Consider the following 26,359-nt stretch of genomic DNA (forward strand, 5'->3'; position numbering starts at 1 on the left):
TTTGGGTGTGTTTACATGAGGTCTCTCACTGTGACAGCCACAGATGATGACATTTGTTCTCACCATATGATTCATACATCCTGATTCATATAAAACAAAAGGGGTTACTTCTGCAGTGAAGACCGTCCAACGCCTCCCATATGACATTTGTGTGTGCACTCAGTGTGCACTCATACACTAGGCTGGGCTTGTGCACTAAGCTGAGAAGAGATGCTTGAGGCAGCCTCACCTTCAGTTTTTTCCCCCGTATTTTATCAAGTATTCAGCAATTTTTACTCAAGAAAATGTTAAACTATTAAACTATTGGAATCATGCAGAAAAAAAACATTTAGAATGCAGTTCAATTGAAAAACATTAATATTTCCATCCATCCATCCATTTTCTATACCGCTTATCCTCATGAGGGTCGCGGGCATGCTGGAGCCTATCCCAGCTGTCTTTGGGCGAGAAGCGGGCTACACCCTGGACTGGTCACCAGCCAATCACAGGGCACATATAAACAAGCAACCATTCACCTATAGACAATTTGGAGTCGCCATTTTATTTTATTATTCATTTATCATTCATTTATTTTTGGCATGACACATGACAATGCCCCCCCCCTGACTGCAGGTCACGAAACACAGGTCAAACAGTGTTAACGTAACATGATGCCTCCACAAACAAGTACCAACAATGGCAAAGAAGATAAATATACCAGGAAAGCGATACACATATAAGAGTCCTGGCTGCTCAGAACAAATTGCGAATCACAGAGTTAAAGTTAGCTGCATGTCCTAACAGTTACTAAGCCTTTAGAATCAAAACGTTTTTTTCTCGTTTATAAAAAAACTGTCTTGTGATAATAAAAAAAGAATTAATCACATCATGAATGAAAATGAACTCAATCATTTTGCTGGCCTCCATATATTGCCCTGTGTCTGTGGTGCTCCTCTCTTGCCTCCAAATAGCCAGGAACAGAGTCCACTCTGTGCATTGGTTCATACAGTGGTTTTGTCTCTGTGGGGGAGGCGGGGCCACTAGCATAAACAGCAAAACAGTGGAGCCTCGTGAGCAATGTGAGGTAGTGTAGTAGAAAGGTGCATGCAAAGACGAATGCCAAAGCCCCTGTTTAGGAATGTTAATAATGAGCCAGGTGAGCCCATCTATACGAATGAGCCAAAATGCCACAATTATTCCAAAGTGGTGGCAATGCAAACAAAATGGACATGCCCACCTGGCCGGGTTTTCACATCTGAGAAAAAAACGACACACCAAGAGTCGACACTCGCTGAAACGTTTGATCAGCAAAGCAAACACAAACGAAACAGCCCAGGATAACAAGTGAGCTGGAGCCTACACCAGAGAGGGGCGAGAGGTGGGGTACACCCTGAAGTCAGCAACTACAACTACTAGTCTTAGTGACTCAAAAGCCATTATGGAAAATAATGTTTATTATCTTTCACAAGCAACACTTCCTGTACACTAAGATGAATTGAATGCATGGCAATGTGCAGATAACTCACTTTTCTATCTACATTTTATCGTCACAAGATGCAAGATGGTAACATCTTGAGTGGGCGTGCCCCCCCTGAGTGGTCACAGATGTCAGGCACAGTCATGGCAAGGAAGCGCCCGTCTTCTCCTTCTGTGTTAGCCAAGGGGAAACTCTCATTTGGGCCCGGGTCCATAAAGACTCATAGCCTGTGACATCAACACATCACATGTTTAGAACACGTTCACTCCAGAACTGTGCCTTATACTCCCTCAGCGGCCTCAACATTAGGTACATTAGCACAATCTGCTCATCCCCAGGTAGATACATCCATGTGTGTGTGGGGGGGAGGGGGGTGCCATACAAAAAGTCGCCATACAGTCTTCACCATGGTGACAAACACTATACAACTGCTATGGAACAGCAGTCAAAAATTTGAAGGAATAAGTATATCCTTCTGAAGGGACCTGATAACCAGATCAGAGGCGTTCTATTGAGGTTTAGAACAGGATTATGTGCAGCTGTGGTACATATCAAGAAAATGTACAACTCAGTGTGGTTGAAAAACCGAGACTTGCATCTTCATTGGTTCCTCTGGAGAGAAAACCAAGATGGAGACATTAGTGAATAATCACAAGAGTTATCATTGGAGATACACCAGACGGTTGCATCACCTATGAAGGTAGCTATGAAGGTGTCCACAAAATTAAGCATTTCATTTCACATGGAGTAGGAACACGGAGTTCTTGAAGAAGACAGTTACGTCGATGACATCCTTACCTCACACAATTGCCTCAAGGAACTGAAAAGACATTTTCAACATGACAAATCAGTCAAAGCCCTTTTCGACTTGGAAAGATTGAGCAGCCTTTCGAAGTTGGTGAAAGTAATAGCATTAGTATGGCACGTTGCTCAAAGAGAGGCTGTTCACACAAAGGGGAAATTCTAAAAAGATACATCATCAGTAGAAGAATGGGAGAAATTCTAATCTATACTCTTTATAGACTAGTAGTTTTTAAGGACCAAAGTACTAGTATCATGGTATGTGGAGGCAGAACTCAAGGGTTGACGCAAGGGTCAAGCTTCCAAAGCTTTTCTTCTAACATACAAAGATTCACATCACTGAGAAGACTCTCACAAAAACTGTAGTCTGACCCTGGATCAAATTTTGTTGGGACAAAACCTGCTCTTGAGGAACTCTATAAGTTTCAGACAATCCTCAAACATCCAACATTGGAAGATGAAGCTGCAGAGAATGGGACAAAATGACAAAATTCATTCAGCAAACCCGCCCCCCAGAAATGGAGCAACAGAGGTGGTTGTGAAATTAGTAAAAGATGGAAATGGGGTCTTAACACAGGGAGAATTCCAAACATTCCTTTGTATGGCAGCCAATCTTACAAATAAAAGACCCATTGACGCAAGGATACAAAGCCAAGAAGACTGCGTGGAGTACATCAGTCCCAACACCCGACGGTCAGTCCGCAAGGCGACCCTGGTAACTTCCTGTTAGAGGAATAGCCATACAAAATTCATATTCATCCAAGAGGATATCAAAGGTTTGAAAGAGCTAGTGCCCACTTGCTGGTCGAAATCTTTTCGTGAGGAGAAAATAGCATACAAAGAAACTAAATATCTCTAGATATTGGGCTCTAATTTTGTGGCAGAGCGTGGCGCAGCTCACGCAGTGGCAATTTGGTCCAGTGCATCATTGTACGCAACCAATTTGGTAATTTGGTAAACTGGACTGCGCCAAGATGGCCATGGCAGAGCACCAGATGTCCACATTTTCAGCTTGGCGCAGGGACAATTTCGTGACAAAACAGCGTGCCAAAGGTGCGGAGAAAGCATTGATCGTTTCAATGCCCCCTTGACTGCAGGTCACGAAACACAGGTCAAACAGTGTTAACGTAACATGATGCCTCCACAAACAAGTACCAACAATGGCAAAGAAGATAAATATACCAGGAAAGCGATACACATATAAGCATCCTGGCTGCTCAGGACAAATTGCGAATCACAGAGTTAAAGTTAGCTGCATGTCCTAATAGTTACTAAGCCTGTAGAATCAAAACGTTTTTTTCTCGTTTATAAAAAAAAACTGTCTTGTGATAATAAAAAATTAATTAATCACATCATGAATGAAAATTAACTCAATCAATTTTGTGACAAAACAGCGTGCCAAAGGTGTGGAGAAAGCTCGCCAGCTCCGACCTGGTTTTTTATTGGCGCAGGCGAAGCGCAGCTTGCATAGTGGTAAATTGCAGACACGTCATCAAAACCTCACAGGCAGATTTTTAAGAGTGTCACGCACATTTCCGTGGAAAAAACAATGTCAGCAACCTCTATTTAATGTAAGCGCCAGAACCAGTATGTACATTTTTGTGTCTAAATTATTTAAATTATTTGTACAAATTACTGTTTACGCTGTACATTGTTCATATTTGATGTCACCTATTTATTCTCCACATTATTATTTATTATTTATTATTACACGGAAGCCAGGCAACGACATTTCGTTGGCAATTTCACTGCTGTGTTATTGTGCAATGACAATAAAGAAAGTCTATGTCTATGTCTATGTCTACATCCAAGACATCACAACTCAACCTGAGGCAGGCTGGGGGGACAGATTTTATACACCCTGGTATAGTGTCACATTGGACTTTTCTTGGTGAAAGTGTTTTTTTCTACAATCCAGTTGGACATCATGCAGATACCTAATGAAGTGTCATGATTGTTTCCTAATAATATTCTGTCAATATCCTCCAGTGTTGATCATCACTATGTGGTTTGTGGTTTCACACTTACTGATGTAAACGTTCTGTCTGGCCTGTACGGACATGACTTGTCACCAACCCCCCTTGCCCCATTCAGTATAGTACACTAGTATTGTGAGTAAATGACATGCCCCCAGCGTACAATCACACGAAGAATGGATGTTATTGTGTATCAGGGAACTGCTCGCTCACGTCAGACATGTGAAGTAAAAACTATTTGTGGTATTTGTACAGATTATTTTAGCATTACCGGTACTTCATATTTGTATGTTATGGAATATATATTGTTTAGAAACTACATTCCTATTACAATATTGAATGAAAAAGTACATTCATCACATTTCAGCAGCCATTTTTATTACAATACATCTTTTCATGAGAGACAGTATCATATAAATGAAAGCTTGGTACACTTTAAAGTCAGTGTACAAGCAGTGTAGATTTACTACCCACTGAAAATGCTGGCAAGTACCAAGTAGAGTCAGTCATGGTGGTGGTGGCCAAACAACCAAATACGAGCACTGGGGAGCTGCAGGTCATTGATGGAAACATGAATGTCCTGAGACATGTTGGGCTTTACATAATCAACATAATGACGATTCCAAAGATGAAGGTGATGGAGTGGCCAAGTATGCCTCCAGTTTAGATCCACCAGTGATGTCATCATGGAGGAGTGAAAGAGGATTCCATTAATAACCTCTGCAGCTCCGGTGAATTCCATGCCCAAGAGGATTAAGGCAGTGCGACATAATAACGGTGCTCACACTAAACATTCACACTTTGTGGACATGTTCACTGTGAAGTGTACTCACCAGCTATGTAGACAATAATTGTTGTGTGCTGAGTCATTTTGAGGGGATAGCAAATCTATACTGTTCTACAAGCTCAAATATGTATCCAAGTACTGTCCCCTGATAAGATATTATGAATAGAATATAATGAATGCTGATATATATGATACTTTTCTTACTTTCTTACAGCACAGACACACACAAACGTGTGACACTTTTGAACGCATATTGTTTTGCGAAGCCTCCATCCTTCGATTCCCCGCTTGGGCATTTCTGTGTGGAGTTTGCATGTTCTCTCTGTGCATGCTTGGGTTTTCTCCGGGTACTCCGGTTTCTTCCCACATTCCCAAAAAGGGAATATAAGATAATTGGTGACTCCAAATTGTCCAATTGTCCATATCAATGTGAGTGTGAATGGTTGTTTGTCTATATGTGTCCTGTGATTGGCTGGCGACCAGTCCAGGGTGTACATCGCCTCTCGCCCGAAGACAGCTCTACACTTAAATGGCCCCAGCAGCTAACCGGAACTAAGTTTCAACCAGAATTGGGATCACAGGATCAAGTGTAGGATAAGTCACTGTCGATGCACTACACTGCTGATGGGGATGTCATACAACTTCATGTCAAAAAATCTGAACTCTCTCTTTAACTTCCTCTTGACTTAAAATGAAGAAAAGGATCATGTGAAATAGGTTTCCTTAATATCTTAACACAGGCAGTACAGTGGCGTATTGGTTAGCACGTGTCTCACAATCAAGAAATCTTTCAATTTCTCTGGGAGCCGCTGCGTGGTGTTTACATGTACTCCCACATTCAAAAACATGCTTGTTGGGCCAATTCAAAATTATCCATACGTATGAATGTGAGTGTGAATGGCTGTTTGTCTATATGTGTACTGTGATTGGCTGGTACTGGTCAGCTGGGATAGGTTCACCTGTAGCCGGAATGAGGATGTGTGGGATGGAACTTGACACAACTTCTTATAGACTTTGAGTCATTTAATAGTGCTGTTATGCAGCTGGAGTAATAGTGACAGGAGATGAAACATGAAGACACTTCCAATGTGACGGGACAGATAAGAGATTATAACAGATTGTTGCAAGGAGGATGATTACATTGCATTGCTTTAAAACTGAGAGCACATTTCCTACCTTGATCGCTGCAACCTTCCAAGAGAGAATCCTCCAAGCTCAAGTTGTCCAGACTTTTCCGTTTCTTCGACATTTGCCGGATGTGAAATAATCCAGCAGATTGACAACGTGGGGGGGCACCTTCTTCAACCGGCAGGATACACAACCCGGGGAACAGTCTGCGTGGGGTGACAATAGAGGTGACAAGAACTATGAGTGGAGCTCATTCAGATATCCCGTGTGTGTGTGTGTGTTACAGTGTCCATCCCGGAGTCCAGTGTGTGTAATATTTCAAAGTGCTCACTTTCCCGAGGACCAGCAACCTCCTGGGTGGTGTTCCTCTCCACAAATGATAAAATATGAAGCACTCACGCGCAGGGATCTGATCGGATGGGAATTTACGCACGACGTTGCAAACTTGTTGCTCCACGTCTCGTGTGCGTGAAAAGTTAATTGTCGTCACAGGCGCGCACTCTTGCTTTGAAACGATCAATGCAACCTGCATTGTGAATGCTTCAATGCGACGTCAGGCGACATAATCAGGCGTGGATGACGCACAGCGCATGCGGTCAACTAAAGGGGAACTCTTGGACATCCCGATAAAGGATTTTTCTCTACTGTGGACGAACGTGCAGAAGCAGCATTGAGAAACGTGTACTCGTCTAAAAAGGAAGAGATGGATTCGACTTGTGCGTACAATTAGTGAAGTGGTGTAGAGTGCGCTCTGTGTGACAATACCTTCTTTTTCACGGCTACATAATAAATCCCACGAAGCTTTGTGCTGGGTGCAGAACCTCCTAATCCACGCGTGAGAATGACATAAATGGACCCAACACGCATTGTGTCATGAGGACCATGGGAGCAGCTCCTTTTTACCCCACTTCCTGGTCACACAGCAACAGCATAAATAACCAATAAATTAAACGTGAAAATTACAAAAAAAAAGTAACAAAAACGCTCAAATTTGAAAGGATAGTGGATTAAAAATGGAAGAAGGACCAACTCCTCTGTTTAAAAAACAACAAAGGAATTGCGTGCATGTGAATCTGTGCTCCCATTGGTTAAAAAGAAAAAAACACGCAGTGATCACCAAATATCACACATTGTCTCTCACTTTCCAAAAAAAGTCACAGATGGGTACCACCAGTTGAGCACACACACGCACTCTCTCTCTCTCTTATTTCTCTCTGGCACTTCTCCCACATGCTGATTTATTCATGAACGCACCATGAGGGTCACTGGATCATATTGCTTTCAGCACATCTGCTTTACATTTACAGTGCAACGCCTACAGTATATCTGCACATTTCATGGCTACATACTGATTTCATTGCATTTATCCATGCTTCTTTACACACACACACACACACACACACACACATATAGTGTTTAATTGTGAAGGGCTGCATTCGCTGACGCTGGTATTTGGTGGTATTTTCTAAAGGCAAACACCCCCCATCTCTCTTACTCCCCCCCCCCTTCCACTGCAGCTGCTGACGTCAACACATGCTTGCGTCAATGCTGCCTGCTTTGGCAGGGAGGCTTTTTCATTGTGATCATAATGGGATTATTAGGTTTAGAGAAATACCCTGCCTTCATGTTTTTTTCATTTTTTTACACCACAGATAATCATTTTTCTCTTCCTTTTTGCACTAAATATGATTATTATCAAAATTATCTGCTTTAGCATTGTGCATTCAAATATATGCATGATACTTTCATTTATCTTGGTTTTCGTGATTGCAATTCACACAATGTAGGTTTTGCGTTTAGATGCTCACAAATGAATCTCCTGTGTGAGTGTGTCTACTCATGTCAGTGTGTTGTGTGAGAGGCAGGAGGATGTTATGATGTCCTTATACACTGACCTTCTGCAATGAATGGACTACTTCCTGTACGTCAACCTTGATTTACTCCACATAGCTTTCCTACAGCCTCTCATCTTAACTTTCCATGCACTTTTTCTGTCTATATGTTCAAATTAATCATATGCCAAGAGGGCGCCAACATTTGAATGCATGATTAGCATTGTATCCTGCTTTAAGTACATAAGCTATGCCGATGTAACATTATTGGACGCTAGTTATGTTTGTTGTCAGCTAATGACAACAATCTGGCAAAGTTTAGCTACTGTTTAGCTAAAGTTTAGCTATCACTGAATGTACTGTCACCCGTTGCCACATTGCAGTTTGAATTTAGCAGCTTCCTTCTATGATGGTTTTTCAAACATATATTAATTAAAAATCATGCTGTTTAGTGGTTGAATACGGCCTATTATTAGTCCAAAAATATGCATATTGAAGCAGATGGTACATACCCATGCTCATTTTTCGGCCCTTTGTATTGACATGTGGACTTCTATAGAGCAGCTACACACAATAACCAGCACAGAAACCTTTCTAGTTCTTCCAGAATCTGCACCTATTCCAGATGCATTTCTTTGGATTTCATGCTTCCTGTGAAAACGATCTGTTTTAATGTATTCCACCTACGACCCACCACCAGGCACACCCACTCCGCTGTGATTGGTCACACTCCCGAGTGCTGCGAACCCAACTCAACATCACTTCTTATCCACATGAACACATTTATTGCAACACACACGTGAGTGTTATGTCCTGAATGGCTTATTTACTCTTATTAAGTTATGATTTTTGATAAATTTATATTTTATACATATATATTATTTATTCAGATATTTCAATTATATATTTGCTCATATTACTATATTGGGGAATATGAATGAAAAAGGTGACTACAGTGGGGTTATTTCATGTGAGGAGAGCTCTAATAATGTTAAAACTATTTAGAAAATCATAACTATGAAAATATTCAATTTATATGAAAGGAATCTTACTTTGCAGAAATTTACTTATCTCGGTTGGGCATGGAACCAATTAACCGAGGGATTACCACACAATGACTCCAATTTATCAGTCGCTTCTTTGAGACTGATTTTGTGTATGCGCATACACTGCAGACATAAACAATGCTGAGCTCCTATTTGTTTGCATGTTTGTCACACGTAAATGTTTCAGATCATCAAACTAATTACAAAATTGCTGCCGAAGCACACCTCAACCTGGTGTGCATGCACCGTGTAAACCAGGGATAGTCAAAGATCGCATTAGATCGCATTTTTTATGGGCCTGTGAATGGCACACTGTAGAAAAAGTAAGAGAAAGTCATAGAAGAGTTGATACAAAAAACTAATGAGTCTGACAGATCACTTACACCAGGGGTGCTCATTAAGTCGATCGCGATCTACCGGTCGATCGCGGAGGTGGTACTGGTTGATCGCTGGTCGATCGCGGCGTGACATTAAAAAAATATCATCCTAGCATCAATGCCGTCACTTGATTGATATACAGGGCAGCCATTCAGATGACAACGGAATGTTGCCCTTCGGGTGACCAATCAAATCAAACAACGTCTCTAAGTGCAGCAGAACTTACGATGTCAGCCTATCATCCATCCCCGTTACTTGATTGACATACAGGACAACCAGTCAGATGACAACTGAATTTTGACCTTTAGGTCACCGCTCATGCGTAAACAACGATGCAAAGAGCTAAGCTAGTCGGCGAATTGCTTCAGATTTTAAGCCCTCGCTAAAGTTCATGGTCACTAAAATGAGTGAAGTAGCTGGACCAAGTAAAAAGGAAAAAACATATCACTTCCATACGGAATGGGAGGTGGACTTTTTTTTTCACAATGTCTTTTTCGAAGTGCGTTTGCCTGGCTAACCTGGCTATCAGCAGCTACTGTCCGGACTATGCATCCCTGGCTGATTCAATTCAGTGCAAGTCATCAAAGTAAACTCAGGTAATTACAAAAAATGTTAATAGTTAATTATGTGTGTTTTGCAATATTGGCTCATTTGGTTATGTAAGGTACATCAACATACATTGTACGTACAAATAATCCTCAATACATTTGAAAATAAATAGATGTTTTGCATTTTTGTAGTTGGTAGATCATTTTGACTCGGTCATTTTAAAAGTAGCTCGCATGCTGAAAAAGTGTGAGCACCCCTGACTTACACACATACACAGTACACATATAGCTGAATAGTAGTAAATAGCATATTCTCATCCATCTATGTTTATTTCAGACTTCAAATAATGTAAACATTTAAACCACGCCTATTTGTGATTAACCCACGCCCAGTTCTGGTTCACTCCCATTTTTAAGAAAATTACACCCACTTTTGGTTTATGCCCCGCCCATTCTGAGTACAGATACGGATAATTTTGATGGGTGAACAGATATTGATACAAATAGAGATAGTGGTATACTTGCTCATACATACTGCTTATCCTCATTAGGGGCGTCTACATTATTCACATAAATGAAAACGTGCCTTGAAATTATACTTCTGTTGTGAATTGGGACAACAAAACTTAGTTGAATGAAACAATATAATAATCATCCATCCATCCATTTTCTATACTGCTTATCCTCACGAGGATTGTGGGCATGCTGCAGCATGCTGAAAAATTGATATGATATTCCATATGTGTTTGATAACAGTGGATTTTATTTTCACCAAAAGGTGAAAATAAGCTTGAAGAATTTCGCTGCATTAAAAATTTTATTTATTTACATCATAAACTGTATATGAGGTACGGTAGACTTCCTTTTTCATTTACACAATAAACATTTTTTGAAATACATCAACAATTTTAACAATCAACACTCATGAACTTGAGCTTAATATAAGCAGATCAAAGGTAGAATATACATATTCTGCTATGCTGAATGAAGCATCAAATGAGCATAAATATAATAATTGCTGGAAATCAAGGGATATTTTAGAACGGGAAGATGTTGAAGTGATAATGTCTCCCAAAATTGAGCCCACTGCCTGTGAAATTGAATTTTTCATGAGTGAATTCTTCCTCTGTTGAGAATTTTGTGTCATCACAAAGAAGGGAGGGTGACGGGAGTCCAGTTTGTAGAAGGTCGCTGTAGAGAGGTCTCATACTGAGCTGTATCGACCCCCTCTGTACTGCTGCTGTCATACATGAGTGAGCCAGAAGAGGGCGCTGTGACCGAGTAAGATAAACTCGGATAAGGACTGCTGGAGCCTCGCAGGAAGTGGGAGCTCAGATTGTTGTTTATTCCCGTAGAATGGTGGGGCACTGGGGTCGCTGGGGCCAGGGGTACATTGCTCATAGGCCACAGGCTGGTGTACTGACTTTACAAAGACATGGACACACAATATTATATCTTTGGTGCGTGTGTGCAAAATGATTTACATAACTAGTACAAAATAATTGTCTTTTGCAAAGAGCAACTAAAATAACACACATGTTTTGCATGATATTCAGTACACATGCACAATAAAAAGATCCAATGCTAATTCTAATGTGCAATAATCACAATTTTTCACAAGTTTAATATCATGGTTTTAATGTGCAGTGGTGTATAACTAAATATATATGTTACCCTGTTTAGCTGAGGAAGTGGGAAAAGAATGAACTCGAATATAAGGTAATTTTACATTAAATGTAGCATGTACAAACATTGTAATGGTCATTTTGTTATGTCATAAGCAGATACATGTCAAGTGTTAATAGTACTTTAATGTACTTTTTAATTTGTACTCATATTTGTTATGTTTGTATATTTATATTTCTCATTAATTACAAAATACTGACACTTTAAAACTGAAAAAATGGAACTAACTTTTATAACAAATTGTAAGCACATAAAATATTGTAAGTGTCAACATGTGAGATGTATGAATTCTCAGTCATAGACATAAGGGTATAGGATTGAATAAGATCTGCTTCTTCCAACTCCTTCTTGGTCATGTATGAAACAAATGGACCAGACCATACCAACTAACACATGTCTGATCACGTCAATCTTTTGTGCTGGAACTCATTGTATGTATTGTGCCAGTGTACCTAATAAAATGCCCTGTGGGTGTAAAAAATCAAGTCTTTGTAAATGTGGCGATGAAACTACATCGCTGCTGAATAATATTATGAGAGAAGGGGAGAAGACTATACCTGGAGTTGGCAGAGGAGGTGGGGTTATGCGTCATGGACATCATGCTGGAGTGTGTTGGCATCTGCAGACTACACCAGTTGTCTTGGCTTGAAAGCATTGGCACACATGCTGAGGCTTGGTCGGTGTAACCTGCTGCAACACACACACACAAGCAGTGAGCTTATACACAACAAATAATAATAAATAGACAAGCACATGACGAGAGAAGTTGTGTGAAAGCCCACGGTTAAGAGTTGTGGGGCTTTGCTTGGACAAAAGCAATAGGAATGCAGAGCATCTCTTAATGGTGTTTTGTGTGAAGGTGAGGGCGTACACTCACTGGGGGAGCTAGTCCCATGCCTGTAAGAAGAGGTGCTGTAGGGTGCGGAGCGGTGGGTCCTCAACGTGGAGTAGCGCTCACATCCACGGGAGGGCGATAGGGGGACGGGGCTTCCAAACTGGCTGTGAGGACTTGAAGCTGCAGCAGCAGGGGGACAAATGGAGCCTGATCCTGGTAGAAACCAGCCACCTACTGGTTCCACATGTACATACATACACATTAGACATGATGGTGCATACTGTAAACATCTACTTATAAGTAGTAAGAGACTTGCATGGGGAGTAGGGTGACTGCTGGTTGTCTTCGATTTCATTTTTGATATCTTTGTCATCACATCTGCAAGAACAATAAAACTACTGACTTAAACAGAACATGTTTGAAAAGAGGACTCTTGTAAGGCAAAAAATTATATCACAATGGCGCATGCCTCACACTCATAAGGCAGCAGAAAACATGAACCATCCCACCCAATCACGGTATAGCAAGAATAACAATAATAATACTTACTGCTTATAAGACTGCAAGTAATTCTACTTATCATACTGTAATGATAATATAATGTTTTAACATTAATAGAGCCCCCTAGACATGAATTAACACCCTACTTTACACTTCATGACCTAATACAGTAGCCATAACAACAGAAAAGAATCAATTTAATGCAAATAAGACCTGCTGTGTTCCAATGCTAGGGGAGAGAACTGAGGGGTGGAGTCGAGTCTGGTGTTTGTGTGTCTCAACAAACATTACAGTAACATTACTCACAACAGGTGACCAGTATGGACTACTACATATCATTGTGTCTTTGAATGCATCTTCTTAATGTCTTATATTTGCATTTTACTTCATTTAGCCAATTTAGCCCTAACCCTAACCCTAACCCTAACAACAAACAAATATTTTCATGTATTTTTTTGGGGGGGGCATGTGAAACTGTGAATTGAATTATGTGATATATTCCATTTTAACTTGATGCATGTTAAAATAAAATTAAACCATTACCATTTAAAAAGAACAACAAATAAATATGTCCTTACCTTTCCTTTGCATCCAGGAAGGCCTTGGCAAAAGGGTTGTACTTTATTTTCAAAGCAGTTATCTACAATCCAGAAATACAAAATTCAGAGTGAGTCCAATGTTTCCCCAACATATTTGACACTACAAACATATCACGTCACAGCAAAATAGAATGTGATAGGTTATTTTTGTATATTCTGCCATCTAGTGGAAGAGACTTGCATTGTTTTGCCACTATTACAGTCGCTAGATAGGGCTCTTTTGATGACTGTATCTGGCTCTCAAGCATTTCTTACCACAATAAAAATGTATTTTTGCTAACATTTTAAAGTAAACATCACAGAAATGACTGTTAAAAATAATATTAAAAATCAACAACTTTTTTATGCATTTTAATTCGTCCATCTATTTTCTACTGCAATACGGCCGACCATATCCATCTTTCTTGATATTTTCCAGGTCAAACACTAAAACTCGATTATTACTGGGTAATGCGGTAGTCTACCTCGGTCATTGAGATGTCAACATGTAAATATAAACTTTTCTCCTTTAGTCAAATAGTCACCTAGCTAAAGCTGCAGAACCAAGCCTTCTGGCAAAGATGGCCAAAAGAATGAAATATACTGAGTATGTTGCAAAATTATGCAGCAGCAGAAGTTGTATTAATGGCAACAAGTATTTGATTTATTATTAGACACTGCGCTGCTTACGAAAGTGTGCTGGCCACACTCCATTAGTGTGCCTGGTCTACACAATTAGAGCCCATTATATCTAAAACTGTTGGTCTTACATAAAAATGCACACATTTTATTGCATTCAATGTTTAAAAAAATGTATATGGCTCTCACAGATACACATTTTAAAATATCTGGCCTTCATGGCTCTCTTAGCCAAAAAGGTTCCCGACCCCTGCGCTAGATGAACAAAGATACTTTATTTGTAGTACATTAAAAATCATTTTTTGAACCAAGGTACGTGTCACAGCACAGTTTTTGAAAATCACTACTACATACAAGTCCCTCTAATAATAACAACAACCGTACTGACTGTATTTTATGTAATGAAATGATTTGTGCCAACCTCTTCATTTTGGTAAGCTGTCACAGCAATGAACTGTGTCTCCGGGAAAGAATGGCTGGTGACCATCCTCTGTGGGCCTCCGACACGCACTATATGGATGCGTGGCTCGTACTTGTGCAGGGAGTTTAACATGATCTAAAAGAATAACGTAGTAAATTATTGAACGCACGGAAAACAGATATGGCGTTCTTACCTGTCCTCCTCCGTTAAATTTATTGGTGAGTTTGACTTTACTAAAAGAGACAGGAGCTTTCATCCAATGTGCGCCGAAGTTTGGAGAGTCCGGGTGGATGTACACGCAGCTTGGGCTTTGAGGTTCGGGCTTCCCTCCTGGGACCCACTCCCCACTCACGTACTTCCACCTGTGTTTGTCTGCGGATGCCAAGTCCAGCAAAAAAGAATACATGGCGTTCGGATCCAATCCGGACACGTTGACTTTCAACACGGGGAACATGCGCCTTCGTGGGGAGAAACAGAAAGATTTGAAAAGTCCGCATGACTTCGCTGATGGTAAATGTGCAAATGCTCACCTGCCGTTTTTCGTAACAATCATCTCGTTAGTTAGATCTTTAAATTTGCCCCAAAGATCGCTCTCGTCCAAGGAGAGGTTCAATTCTCTCTCCGTGGGGTCGCCCTTCTCACTCCCGGCTTGGAGCTCGCTCTGCACGGCGCTGAGGAGGTGATCCACCCGGTACTGGCCGGCCTTCCCGGGACACTCGCTAAGCCCTACCATAGACATCCTGTATGGCTAAACAAGCACCACTTATTTACACAGCTCTCGCTCTCTTGGGAGAGAACTCAAATTCCCAAATATATAGACAGGGGAGAGGGTCCATGGAGCAAAGGTGGTTGGCTCATCCTCTCTTTGATATTTGCAGGCTTGGATGTGATTGGCAGAGAGGAAGTCATTTGAATCCACAGGAACCCAAAGTCCTGAATGAATGAAGATGAATGAAGTAGCCTGGCTTAGTTGATTACAACAACCAGTAAATATTGACACTTACTTCAAAGCCTCACCTGCACAAGCCCAAACCACTGGAGACAAGCTTAAAGATTGCATTTACATTTTATTACACTGTGCTTCCCTCTCTGTCTGTGGAGGAATTCCCAATATGACAAGTTATACTAAAAGAAAACCTGAGATCAAACTTCACACCTTCAATTATTACTAACAATAACTGGAGTGCACAATTACGCATTAAAAGACTGTTTTGTTACATGTATTATTACTATATTTGCCCTGGGATTGACTGGTAGTCAATCCACCCCACCTCTCACCCCAAAGTCAGCTGGGATTGGCTCCAGCTCACCAGTGACCCAAATGGGGACAAGCTGTGCAAAATGATGAAGAATCATTAAAAATATGACTTTGCATATATATATGTATATATATATATATATATATATATATATATATATATATATATATTATTCATAATATATGAATAATAATATATTTTTATATTATACAAATATATATGAAATTATATTACCTAAAATAATTGATCTAATGAGAGATTTTATGTTCCGCATGTTTGAGCACATTATGGCTATTTTGTTTAATAATGGTGGAGATTAAAGCAGTGAACTAATATTTTTCCAAATTGCATGGAACAAGGTTAAAAAGTAAAACAAAAGCATAATATAACAAAACAACAAAATCCAATATGTAAGATGTATCAAACATGCTGCTTTTACAAAGATCCATCCATTTTCTATACCGCTTATCCTCACTTGGGTCGTGGGTATGCTGGAGCCTATCCCAGCTGTCTTCGGGCGAGAGACATCAGGTACACCCCTGGACTGGTGGCCTGTGTTGGCCAATTTGGAGTCGCCAATTAACCTAGCATGTTTTTGGAATGTGGGAGGACACCGGAGTACCCGGAGAAAACCCACGAACACACAGGGGGAAACATGCAAAGAATCGAAAAGAATCAAACCCACAATCTCCTGACTGTACAACATGCTACCCACTCAACTTTTACAAAGATAAAAATGCTAATGTTTTGATTAAAAAGGTATTGATCTAACATTATGTTTATTATTGTGGTTGAAGTTGCATATTTTATTTGCCTATACTGAAGTACTGAATAGCATGTATAAATATAATTTAAATATAGCATGGACAGATTTAGTTTTTTGTAACCTTGTTTCCAGAGTTGCTTAACACAACAAATATTAAAGGGCCGTGTGTGTAGCAGCAACATGCAAACTTCCATAGCTATGCTGTGCTATGTTGTGTTGTGGCTGGTTTGTGTTACTAGCCAAATCTTGGACGCCTCGTTGTTGGTGCAGCCAGCACTGTGAGCCCGTCTCCCTGTCCAAAAGTCTGCACCTGAGTTCACAGCAAACAGAGAAAAACAAACCTGCATCAGTTTAAGGAGTCTCCTCATTTGTTACGCAAGATTCAGTTGATATGGGTCAAATGAGTCATGTCTGTGGATTTGGTGCCGGTCACTCTCACCTTTGCGAGAAGGCCATGTTGCTCAGACATATTTCTGTCAAGCGTTTCAGGTAAAACATTTCTGTCTTGCTTTTCTTTTCTTCGGCGCTTCAGGAACAATCAAGTTTAGGAGAAAGCCTCTCAATGTATCCTGCATGCATGCAGAGAGACAACTTCGACATAACACAGTGCATAATAGACATAACCAACATTAGCGTCTATGTAGCCATCCATCCATTTTCTATGTGCTTATCTTCTCTAGAGTCACAGGGGGTATGCTGGGGCCTATGCCAGCTGTCTTCGGGCGAGAGGTGGTGTACACCCTGCACTGGTCACCAGCCAATCACAGGGCACATATAGACAAACAACCATTCACACTCACATTCATACCTATGGACAATTTAGAGTGTCCTTTTAACCCGGTGCGTCTCAAATAGTGGGGCGGGATCCCCTGGGGGGAGCATGGGGAACTGTTATGGGGGGCGTGAGAGGCTTTCATTTCAAATTTCAAATTTATAGTGTTCACTATACAATTTGACTCTGGAATATGCTTGTATGCTCTCAAGTTCATATTATCAGTTTCTCTAGTATTTCAAATGAGGATTTTAATTTAATGTTGTGCCAGAAATTATTTGGGGATTTGAAACAAAAGAACAAAAGCACGCCCCCCACATCTTCCTTTTTTTTACAGGAGGTAAAAGTGGTGTAAATGTCAGAAGTGTTGTTTCACACAGGCCTGGTGTTCCATTTGGCGCCTGGCTCTCCTCCTCCAACACCCCAGCCAGTTCTAAGTGTCACACTAGGCCACTTCCTGCGTGGGGCTCCAGCACTGTGAATTAACGTTATTGGTCTATATGTGTTATGGCCTCACACAGGCAGGACAATGCAAGTGCAACTTTTTTTTTTAATATCACCTTTTATGTCTGCAATAGGTCAGCCTTCTTTGTGTTTACATCTTAATGAAGTAGTATGCAATTTGGGTACAAATACTCCAAGTTTCAACCCGAGTTCGAGTCCACCCTCAAGCATCTCTGTGTGGAGTTTGCATGTTCTCCCCGGGTTTTCTCCGGGCACTGCGGTTTCCTCCCACATTCCAAAAACATGCTAGGTTAATTGGTGACTCCAAATTATCCATAGGTATGAATGTAAGTGTGAATGGTTGTTTGTCTATATGTGCCCTGTGATTGGCTGGCGACCAGTCCAGGGTGTGCCCTGCCTCTCACCCAAAGACAGCTGGGATAGACTCCAGCACCCCTGCAACCCTCGTGAGGATAAGCAGTAGAAAATGAATGAATTAATTATATTTCATAATTGTTTGTCTAAACTCTGTAACATACATCCCACAGTTTTACATATGAAGAAACATTTACAGGCATACAGTGTATAGAATTGTACATGCAAAACGTGCCGCTACACATTACATATTTTATCAAAGCATCTTCCTGTAGAAAAGTGAAGGTGCATCCTGAACATATGATTTTTTTTTCAAGAAAGGATTGAAGAGGGTGACAGATTTATTGGGCCACGGTGGATCTGACATGTAACCACAGAGCTGAGCTATGTCACTGCTCGTCTGACCAATGTTTGCACTCTTTTCCTGTAGACGGGCTTGTCCTCTGGAGGCCCATTTTCCCACCAAGGTGAGAGGAAGATGAGTCCTGCATGCCTCTGTGTGTGTGTGTTTCTCTCAGCACCCGAGTTCCACGTCAACTCCAGTGTTTGTTTACATTTCCTCACTCTCTCTATGCTCCTGGGATTATATGAAAATGTCAAATAAATCCACCTGAGTCCATGTTCTCAAGGCATGCTGCCTTTTATGTCAAACTAGTAAGATGTTTGGATTCACTTTTTGGGCTCAATTCCAAGCTTTAGGGTATAATTAACAACAATGGCCTTGTAAAATATAGGAACATTACTGTGTCATCTTTTAAAGTCAAATCCAAATGTTTTCAGCCTGCACCAAGCTTAAAGAAATAGACATCACTGTTTGTACAAATCACTGTATATTTTGCCTGAGAAGCATTGTTGAGAAGCATTGTCTTTTTGTAGTCATTCATCCATTCATTAATTTTCGACTGCTTATCCTCACCAGGGTCGTGGGTGTGCTGGGGCCTATCCCAACTGTCATCAGGCAAGAGACGGGGCACACCCTGGACTGGTCGCCAGCCAATCGCAGGGCACATATAGACAAACAACCATTCACATTCATACCTATGGACAATTTGGAGTCACCAGTTAACATGCATGGGGAGAACATGCAAACTCAACACAGAGATGGCTGAGGGTGGAATCGAACTCAGGTCTCCTCGCTGTGTGGCCTGTGCGCTAACCACTTGGCCCTTTTGTAGTCAGTGTCGGATATAAAAATACTTTACTGATGTTTACTGATGAAAAGAGTTATCTTTGGAGACACTGGCAATCAGTCTGGTAAAACTACTACTTAAGCAGAAGGAAGGGATGGATCTCTTTCACTTCAGCGCTGGAGGACAAGGAAAGAGATTTGGCCATCTGGAGCTGCGGGGACTGCAATTCTATAGAAGAGTCCGATTTATTGTTCATTCATTCATTCATTCATTCATTCATTTTCCACCGCTTTTTCCTCACGAGGGTCGCTAGGGGCGCTGGAGCCCATCCCAGCTGCCTTCGGGCAAGAGGCAGGGTACACCCTGGACTGGTCGCCAGCCAATCACAGTGTTAATGCAATATTTTGACATTTTTAAATGTTTCTAAGTTTTTAGGCTGCTAAATGTGGGGTGTGCTGACCAAGCGGTCGGTTTTGGGTCACTGCCAATGTGGTTTTGACACTAACCTGACAAAATATTTGCTCAAATCCAGCCTTTTCTTGGGTGTCACTGAAGATATGCTGTGCTGAAGTCGTCTCCAAAAGTCAGAGATTGATTATGAAAGCTGTAAAACATTTAAAGACATGTAAAAAGATCCTTATTGTCTGCTTGACTATTGGTTGCTGTGATGTGTGACCTGTACACAAAATGCCAACTTGTTAATATATTTCTAATGGTGTGCGACTTCTCAAGAGAAGTCTTTTAGTGCGGTGTAACTCACACTCGATAACATTGCACACTCAGGTGACAGCACATACCCATCTTGTCTGATGGGCACAAACCAAAAGAGGAGTCCTGCAGCAAGATACCGTTTACTCACAGGAGCACGCAGCAGCTCACAGTTCTATACAAATCCTACTCTACTGGACCTGAATCCAATACAAGACTTGTATCAATCTGCCTCATTATGCCTGTGTCTTCACTTCATAGCAGTATATCAATAAATCAGAAATAATACATGATAAATGTTACAAAGCTTTTGCTAAGCATCTGGTCAGATCACCAGATCCCCATAAAGCCACATGTACAGTATACTTAATGCACTCATATGGGTAAGCATAGTTATCTACTGTATGTATGTTCTGCTCAATGTAATTTTGCAAACCACTGACGCATACTTGTGAAATTCAACATGCTGAAGAGATGATGACCAGATGGCCACAAACACAGAAAATTACGCCATTGTAAATAAAGTAAATAATTGATGTAATACATAATGTCTATAAATAGCCCTAATGCCACAGGAATTGAATGAAAAACTTATGATGTCAATCCATGATGTAACCTATGATGTCAATCATCACCATGTTTTGGCTTCAGCTGTACTTGCTTTTATTTTGGGTAGTTCTCATGCATGTGTGGAATGTACTTATGGGACAGTTGAGGTGGAGCCCAGGGAGATGCTGTCTCGCCATGTTTGTCCGTGGAGTGGTGGGATTTCACACAGTTGATAGATACTTGTCAGCGTCGTGAGCGTATTCGCCTTCTGCGCAAGCTATACTAACATCTCAGAGCCCATGTGGTGTCCGCTGCGGAGACCTCATCCTAATATCATGCATGCCTTTTACACACAGTCAACAAGCAGGGACATACCCTTCTGCGTTATTGACAGTATGCAAACACAAATCAAAAGCCATCCAGCTGACAGAAAGTCTGCAGCCCATACCTGCACCCTCAACTACATCTGCACATCATGATGGGTTTTCAAATGTTCTTGCTGGGTTAACTGGTTCTGGAGCACAAAGATCTCTCTCAAATATGAGAAGACATAACAGTGTGATGAATACAACACTGACGGCCAATTACACTATAGGTCATTTTAATGCTATAGTAAGTCAAAAAGAGCTAGGTTTATGTCATTCCTCCGAGATTTAGGTGGAAATTTGTGCACAAAACTTTCACATTCAGTTTGAAGCTTTGTCATGCACACAGCGGTTAACTCATTTTTATGCTTGTGACAGTTAATTCAAATGTGAGAGGTATGGCTCACATCACACCTTTGTTATTCATTGTTAAAGTCTTTAGGCTTTTATTGTGTTGCTTAAAGTATTCCTTGTACAGTCAAAAAAGGGTTTTCAATGTTGACGTTTTGACCCTGGAATGGATTTTTTAAAATTTCCTATGGGAAATGGGATAGAATGTGGTCCACCGCAAAGGTTCCAGCATTTGTGCATTTGAAAACTATACTGAAAAAATTCGATTTACCAGATTATATCTACGTCTGGGGATTGATTAGAGATTACAAGTCAATCCTTAAAGCAAGGTATGCAAATTTTTTTGTGTCTAAGCAAAGATAAAAGACAAGAGACAAGTACGAGACAGACAGACAGACAGATGGAAGTTGGTGGGAAATTGAGATTTCAAATAAGTGTCCCTTGTATCATTCTCTGGGAAACACCACACATAGAACAAATGAGAAGTAAACAAGCAGCCACAGGAAGCCATTAATGGCAGGGAGGACAAATTAGATCTCTGCGGGTGTCCTTGCCTTCGTCTTGTTTGGTCCTGCTTGACCTTAGTGTCTGTCTGTGTGACGGAGCCTGTCCATCTGAGCCGAGGCTAGTTTCATTTGCTCAGCAGTTTGAGGTAAAGGTTTCGTACTGAAAGGCCTCTAAAGTTGTTTATGGCATTCCCTTTGTCTCCTCCCCCCAAGTGCAAGTCATTAGAAAGGACAATTACATCCTCCTGTACAGAAGCTCTGCTTTTACAAGGGGAGGGGGTGTCTAGAGACAGGATCTCTCTCATGTTCAACCCCCCCAAAGCTCTCTGAAGCTTTATTGCTCTGTTTGCACCCTGTTAGAACTGAAAAAGGAGAGTCAAAATCAAAGTCAATCACAATCAAGTCCTCATCCTCATCCATCCTGTCCCACAGTCACCCAAATAAAGTAAACATCGGACCAAAGCAAGTTGATGTACTGTAATAGTTGCTTCTTTTCACTTTTTCCCAAAACAGTCACAAAGTTGCAGCTGTGCTGTTGTGGTTATGTTCATGAATATTCATGTCAGTGCATGCGTCATAGTCAAACCATGGGCGCTTTGATTTGGATTTTGTGTATTTGAGCCCAGTGTCAGAGGGAGTCTGGCTCGTCAATCAATATGCTTTCAGACTGAGTGTTGACCAAGTATAGTGGGGTTGGTCATTGTGCAAAAGTCTTAGTTCATCAAAAACCTTAGGGCACGAGTATGCATTTGTGTGGAAAACATCAACCAATGTCTTTGCAGGGGCATGGACCGGACTTAGCAACAAACTGGTCATAAGTCATTGACCATTTGTCCAATGAGCAAAAACATTAAATAGATTTAGGGGCCATCCATAATTTTCAACATTTTCACAAGAGTACAAAGAGTACTTTTTTTAAGCAACCCCCCCCCTCTCCCCCCCTAAAAAGAGTACAATCCCAAATGAAAAATGTTGATAGGTCCATGACCAACTGACCCAATACAGCCAGGAAATTCGAACATGTCCAATAGTATTCTCTGGCTCTATTTTGGGACTCTGGTCAATCAGTCACTGCCCATCAACATTGTATTGAACATGAGCAAGATAAAAAATTATATCAAATGCCTCTTTTTTGTATTTTTCTTTCAAGAAAATACAAATGTATTACAAATTTGGTCTTTTTGTATTGTTCTTTCTATCAAATGATACATGTAGAAAGGTCATGATGCAACAACTGTTTTCCACAGGATTTTTTAAACAAGGGAATACTTCTTGTATACACACATGATTACTCAAGGAGCAGAAGAGTTGCCCCTGGTTTCCAAAAGCCTGAGGAGATAAAATCTTCTTTGAAATGATGGACACAACCCTTGAACTCAACTCAATGCGAAGTATGCAATAAAGATGCCACAACTGTTTTGAAAAGGCTTAACAATCACACCTATAGTCTAGTCAGTGTATCACAGGAAGTGAAAATCACATTGATTGTTACTGCACTGTCCACAAAGTCAAATTCACCACCACAGCCAGGTCCATGCCCAAATATAGAAAATAAACACAGAGCTGGCGAATAGATTCAGGATGGTCGGTTTAGTTTTGATCTTCTCCATTTTCGCAACGGCACTTCGGAACAAATCCGCCCTGCTCGATTCCTTCGATTTAGAACCTTTCCAAGCTGCCTGGCCAGCCGCTACAGCGTCCTTCCGCTTTCTTTCCGAACGCACAAAGCAGTAAACATTGATGTATTGTTCGTATGCATGGCTCGGTGAGCGATGAATGGCAGTAATTCTCTTTTTGATGAACGAAAATAGGTAATCAAAATCACAGGGGTTGCGTGGACTGGTGCATGCACCCCATATTTGCTGTTAGGGAACTTTTTTGTTCAAATGATGAAGTCCACATGATAGGTGGGTGTCTTTAAAGTAAATCATGTGAACTATAGACATGTAGAAGTTAAGCTGGTCTAAATAGGGGGTGCATGCAAATCTCGGCAGGTCAAAAATCCGCCCTGCCGTAAAATGCATGCACCCCATATTTCCTGTATGGAACCTTTTTTGTTCAAAAGATGAAGTCCACATGACAGGTGGATGTCTTTACAGTAAATCATGTGAACTATAGACATGTAGAAGTTATCTTCGTCCAAATAGGGGGTGCATGCAAATCTCGGCAGGTCAAAAATCCGCCCTGCCGTAAAATGCATGCACCCCATATTTTCTATATGGGAACTTTTTTGCTGAAATGATGAAATCCACATGAGAGATTGATGACTTTAAAGTAAATCCTGTGAACTATAGACATGTAGAAGTTATCTTAGTCCAAATAGGGGGTGCATGCAAATCTCGGCAGGCACAAAATCCGCCCTGCTGTAAAATGCATGCACCCTATAGTTCCAATATGGGACCTTTTTTGTTCAAATGATGACATCCACATGAGAGATGGATGCCTTCAAAGTAAATCATGTGAACTATAGACATGTAGAAATTATCTCAGCCCAAATAGGGGTGGATGCAAATCTCGGCAGGTCAAAAATCTGCCCTGCCGTAAAATGCATGCACCCCATATTTCCTATATGGAAACATTTTTTTTCAAATGATGACATTCACATGAGAGATGGATGTCTTTAAAGTAAATCATGTGAACTATAGACATGTAGCAGTTATCCTGGTCCAAGTAGGGGGTGCATGCAAATCTCGGCAGGTCAAAATCCACCCGGTGTAGAATGCATGCACCCATATTTCCTATTGGGGAACTTTTTTGTTCAAATGATAGACATGTAGAAGTTATCTTAGTCCAAATAGGGGTGCATGCAAATCTCGGCAGGTCAAAATCCGCCCTGCCGTAAAATGCATGCACCCCATATTTGCTGATGGGAAACTTTTTTGGTCCAAAGAGGAAGTCCACATGATAGGTGGATGTCTTTACAGTAAATCATGTGAACTATAGACATGTAGAAGTTATCTCAGTCCAAATAGGGGTGGATGCAAATCTCGGCAGGTCAAAAATCTGCCTTGCCATAGAATGCATGCACCCATATTTGTTGATGGGGAATTTAAAATTCACCAAATAACCATTGTGTTGCCACATAATGAATGAATGAATGAGTGGAGCCCCCAAGTTCAACACTTTTATTTTTCATTTTACAGTCCAAAGTATGTCAAACGGGTGAGATCGACTGTTGCATCATGCCTCATTCACTGTCTGTTAACAACTCTTCCTTGTGGTTTCGTTGGTTTGGTCATATTTGTCATTTGTCATGCAGAAATACATAAATGGCGGAAGAAATACCGTGGTGAAGTTAGTTGGATATTCGCCTCCGTAGAAACGGCGGTCGTTCCCCTGCTGCTCTCTCCTGCTGCGGGGAGCTCACATGGAAGTCCCGCCCTCTATGCCGCTTGTTCTGACTAGGGACAATCAATAAATTTCCATTTGTTTCTATTCCACTGAAGAGAGTTTGCTAAAAAAAAAAATTAAATCACACCACAAATTGAGCCACAACCGTGTCAAATAATTAGTCATACCCTAAAAACATTTGACACGCCCATTTTTAGAAGTTTTATATTTTATTGGGCTTCATATGACATTTTAACATGAAAAAATTGAAAGATTTTGTATTATAGCATGCAGGCCATGCGACCTCGGCACTTCAAATCATTTTATGTTAATCACTTTATATTAATATTACAATGCATACCTTAAACTGTTGGTGAGCTATAACAGATTTGAGTGGTGTTCTCGCTGCTTTCAGGGAAAAGACACTGGTCTCTTTGCTCCAGGGCCACGAGACTGGTCGACAGCCTGTATCCTCAAAACAACTGTAACTGCCAAAGGGACACCATTTGTCAGATTGTTTTCATTGCCCCATCTCATGTCCTGCGCTGCCCTGTACAGCTGCTGAACTTTGGGTTACTGTGTTATTACTTTCTGCACAAACTATTGCTGGAGTATTAAAAAGCAGTATATTAATTCTATCTGTGAAGTTTGGGCATTATACGCGTGCTATGCTGCATAAAAAGTCATTGACAAATGTATTGATTGAATTATTGGGCTAATATTTTGAATTACTTACAATAAATCCATTTCATATGAAAACTGGCCTCGTAGTACTATGCACACCTTTTTGTTTTTCAAATAATGTTTAATCTGATTTAATATGAATTTTGTCATGCTCCTGGAGGGTCTGGGTCCCGGACATGGAGACTGGAGACAGGTGAGTGAGATTTTATGGCTTTATTAGGCCCAAGAGGTAGCAACGGAAAGTGATGGTGTCGGAGGGGAGCACCATGGAAAAACACAAAGGGAGTTGGCTAGAGGCGAGCGCTGCTGAACGCAAAAACAAAAGGTACAAGGAGGCAGAGCAGCGGCATGCATAGCGTAGCGTTTGCAGTGCAATAAGCCAGCGTTCCCCAGCTGTCTGCAGTCAGCTTAAGTGCACGTGGAGTAATTGGCCTTAGGTGCATTCAGCAGCTCCATCTCCAGCCAGGAACAGAGGATCTGGAGAGAAACAAAACAGGGAGGAGACTGG

At 40.9% G+C, this 26,359-nt stretch overlaps 2 protein-coding genes across 6 annotated transcripts in view; both read right to left on the minus strand.

Moving 5' to 3' along the window:
• Positions 1–7,153, minus strand: part of pde10a (phosphodiesterase 10A) — a 63,439-nt gene extending 56,286 nt beyond the window's left edge. The window contains exons 1-2 of one of the 3 annotated variants that reach the window (XM_078799382.1): positions 6,914–7,153; positions 6,197–6,354 (exon numbers count right to left, since the gene is read on the minus strand). In XM_078799382.1, the coding sequence (XP_078655508.1) occupies positions 6,197–6,269 (73 nt within the window). In that variant the 5' untranslated portion in view covers positions 6,270–6,354; positions 6,914–7,153. The remainder of the gene's footprint in view (positions 1–6,196; positions 6,355–6,913) is intronic. The other 2 variants (XM_058058373.2, XM_058058374.2) reach the window with 2 other exon arrangements.
• A 3,450-nt stretch (positions 7,154–10,603) lies between these two features.
• Positions 10,604–15,351, minus strand: tbxtb (T-box transcription factor Tb). 3 transcript variants are annotated; one of them, XM_078799377.1, is made up of 8 exons: positions 15,143–15,351; positions 14,806–15,070; positions 14,613–14,747; positions 13,553–13,614; positions 12,790–12,851; positions 12,516–12,704; positions 12,196–12,328; positions 10,604–11,375 (listed from the first exon to the last, which is right to left on the minus strand). In XM_078799377.1, the coding sequence occupies exons 1-8, from the start codon at positions 15,349–15,351 to the stop codon at positions 11,099–11,101; spliced, it is 1,332 nt and encodes a 443-aa protein (XP_078655503.1). In that variant the 3' UTR covers positions 10,604–11,098. The 3 variants fall into 3 exon arrangements, with proteins under 3 accessions (XP_078655503.1, XP_057914361.2, XP_057914363.2); XM_058058378.2 differs by having other exon boundaries at positions 12,516–12,707; XM_058058380.2 differs by having other exon boundaries at positions 11,204–11,371; positions 12,516–12,707.
• Between the last annotated feature and the right edge of the window lie 11,008 nt (positions 15,352–26,359).

Source organism: Doryrhamphus excisus, linkage group LG20 (genome assembly GCF_037039965.1).
Source record: "Doryrhamphus excisus strain RoL-2023G ecotype Guam linkage group LG20, RoL_Dexc_Guam_v1.1, whole genome shotgun sequence".
NCBI classification, from domain to species: domain Eukaryota; kingdom Metazoa; phylum Chordata; class Actinopteri; order Syngnathiformes; family Syngnathidae; genus Doryrhamphus; species Doryrhamphus excisus.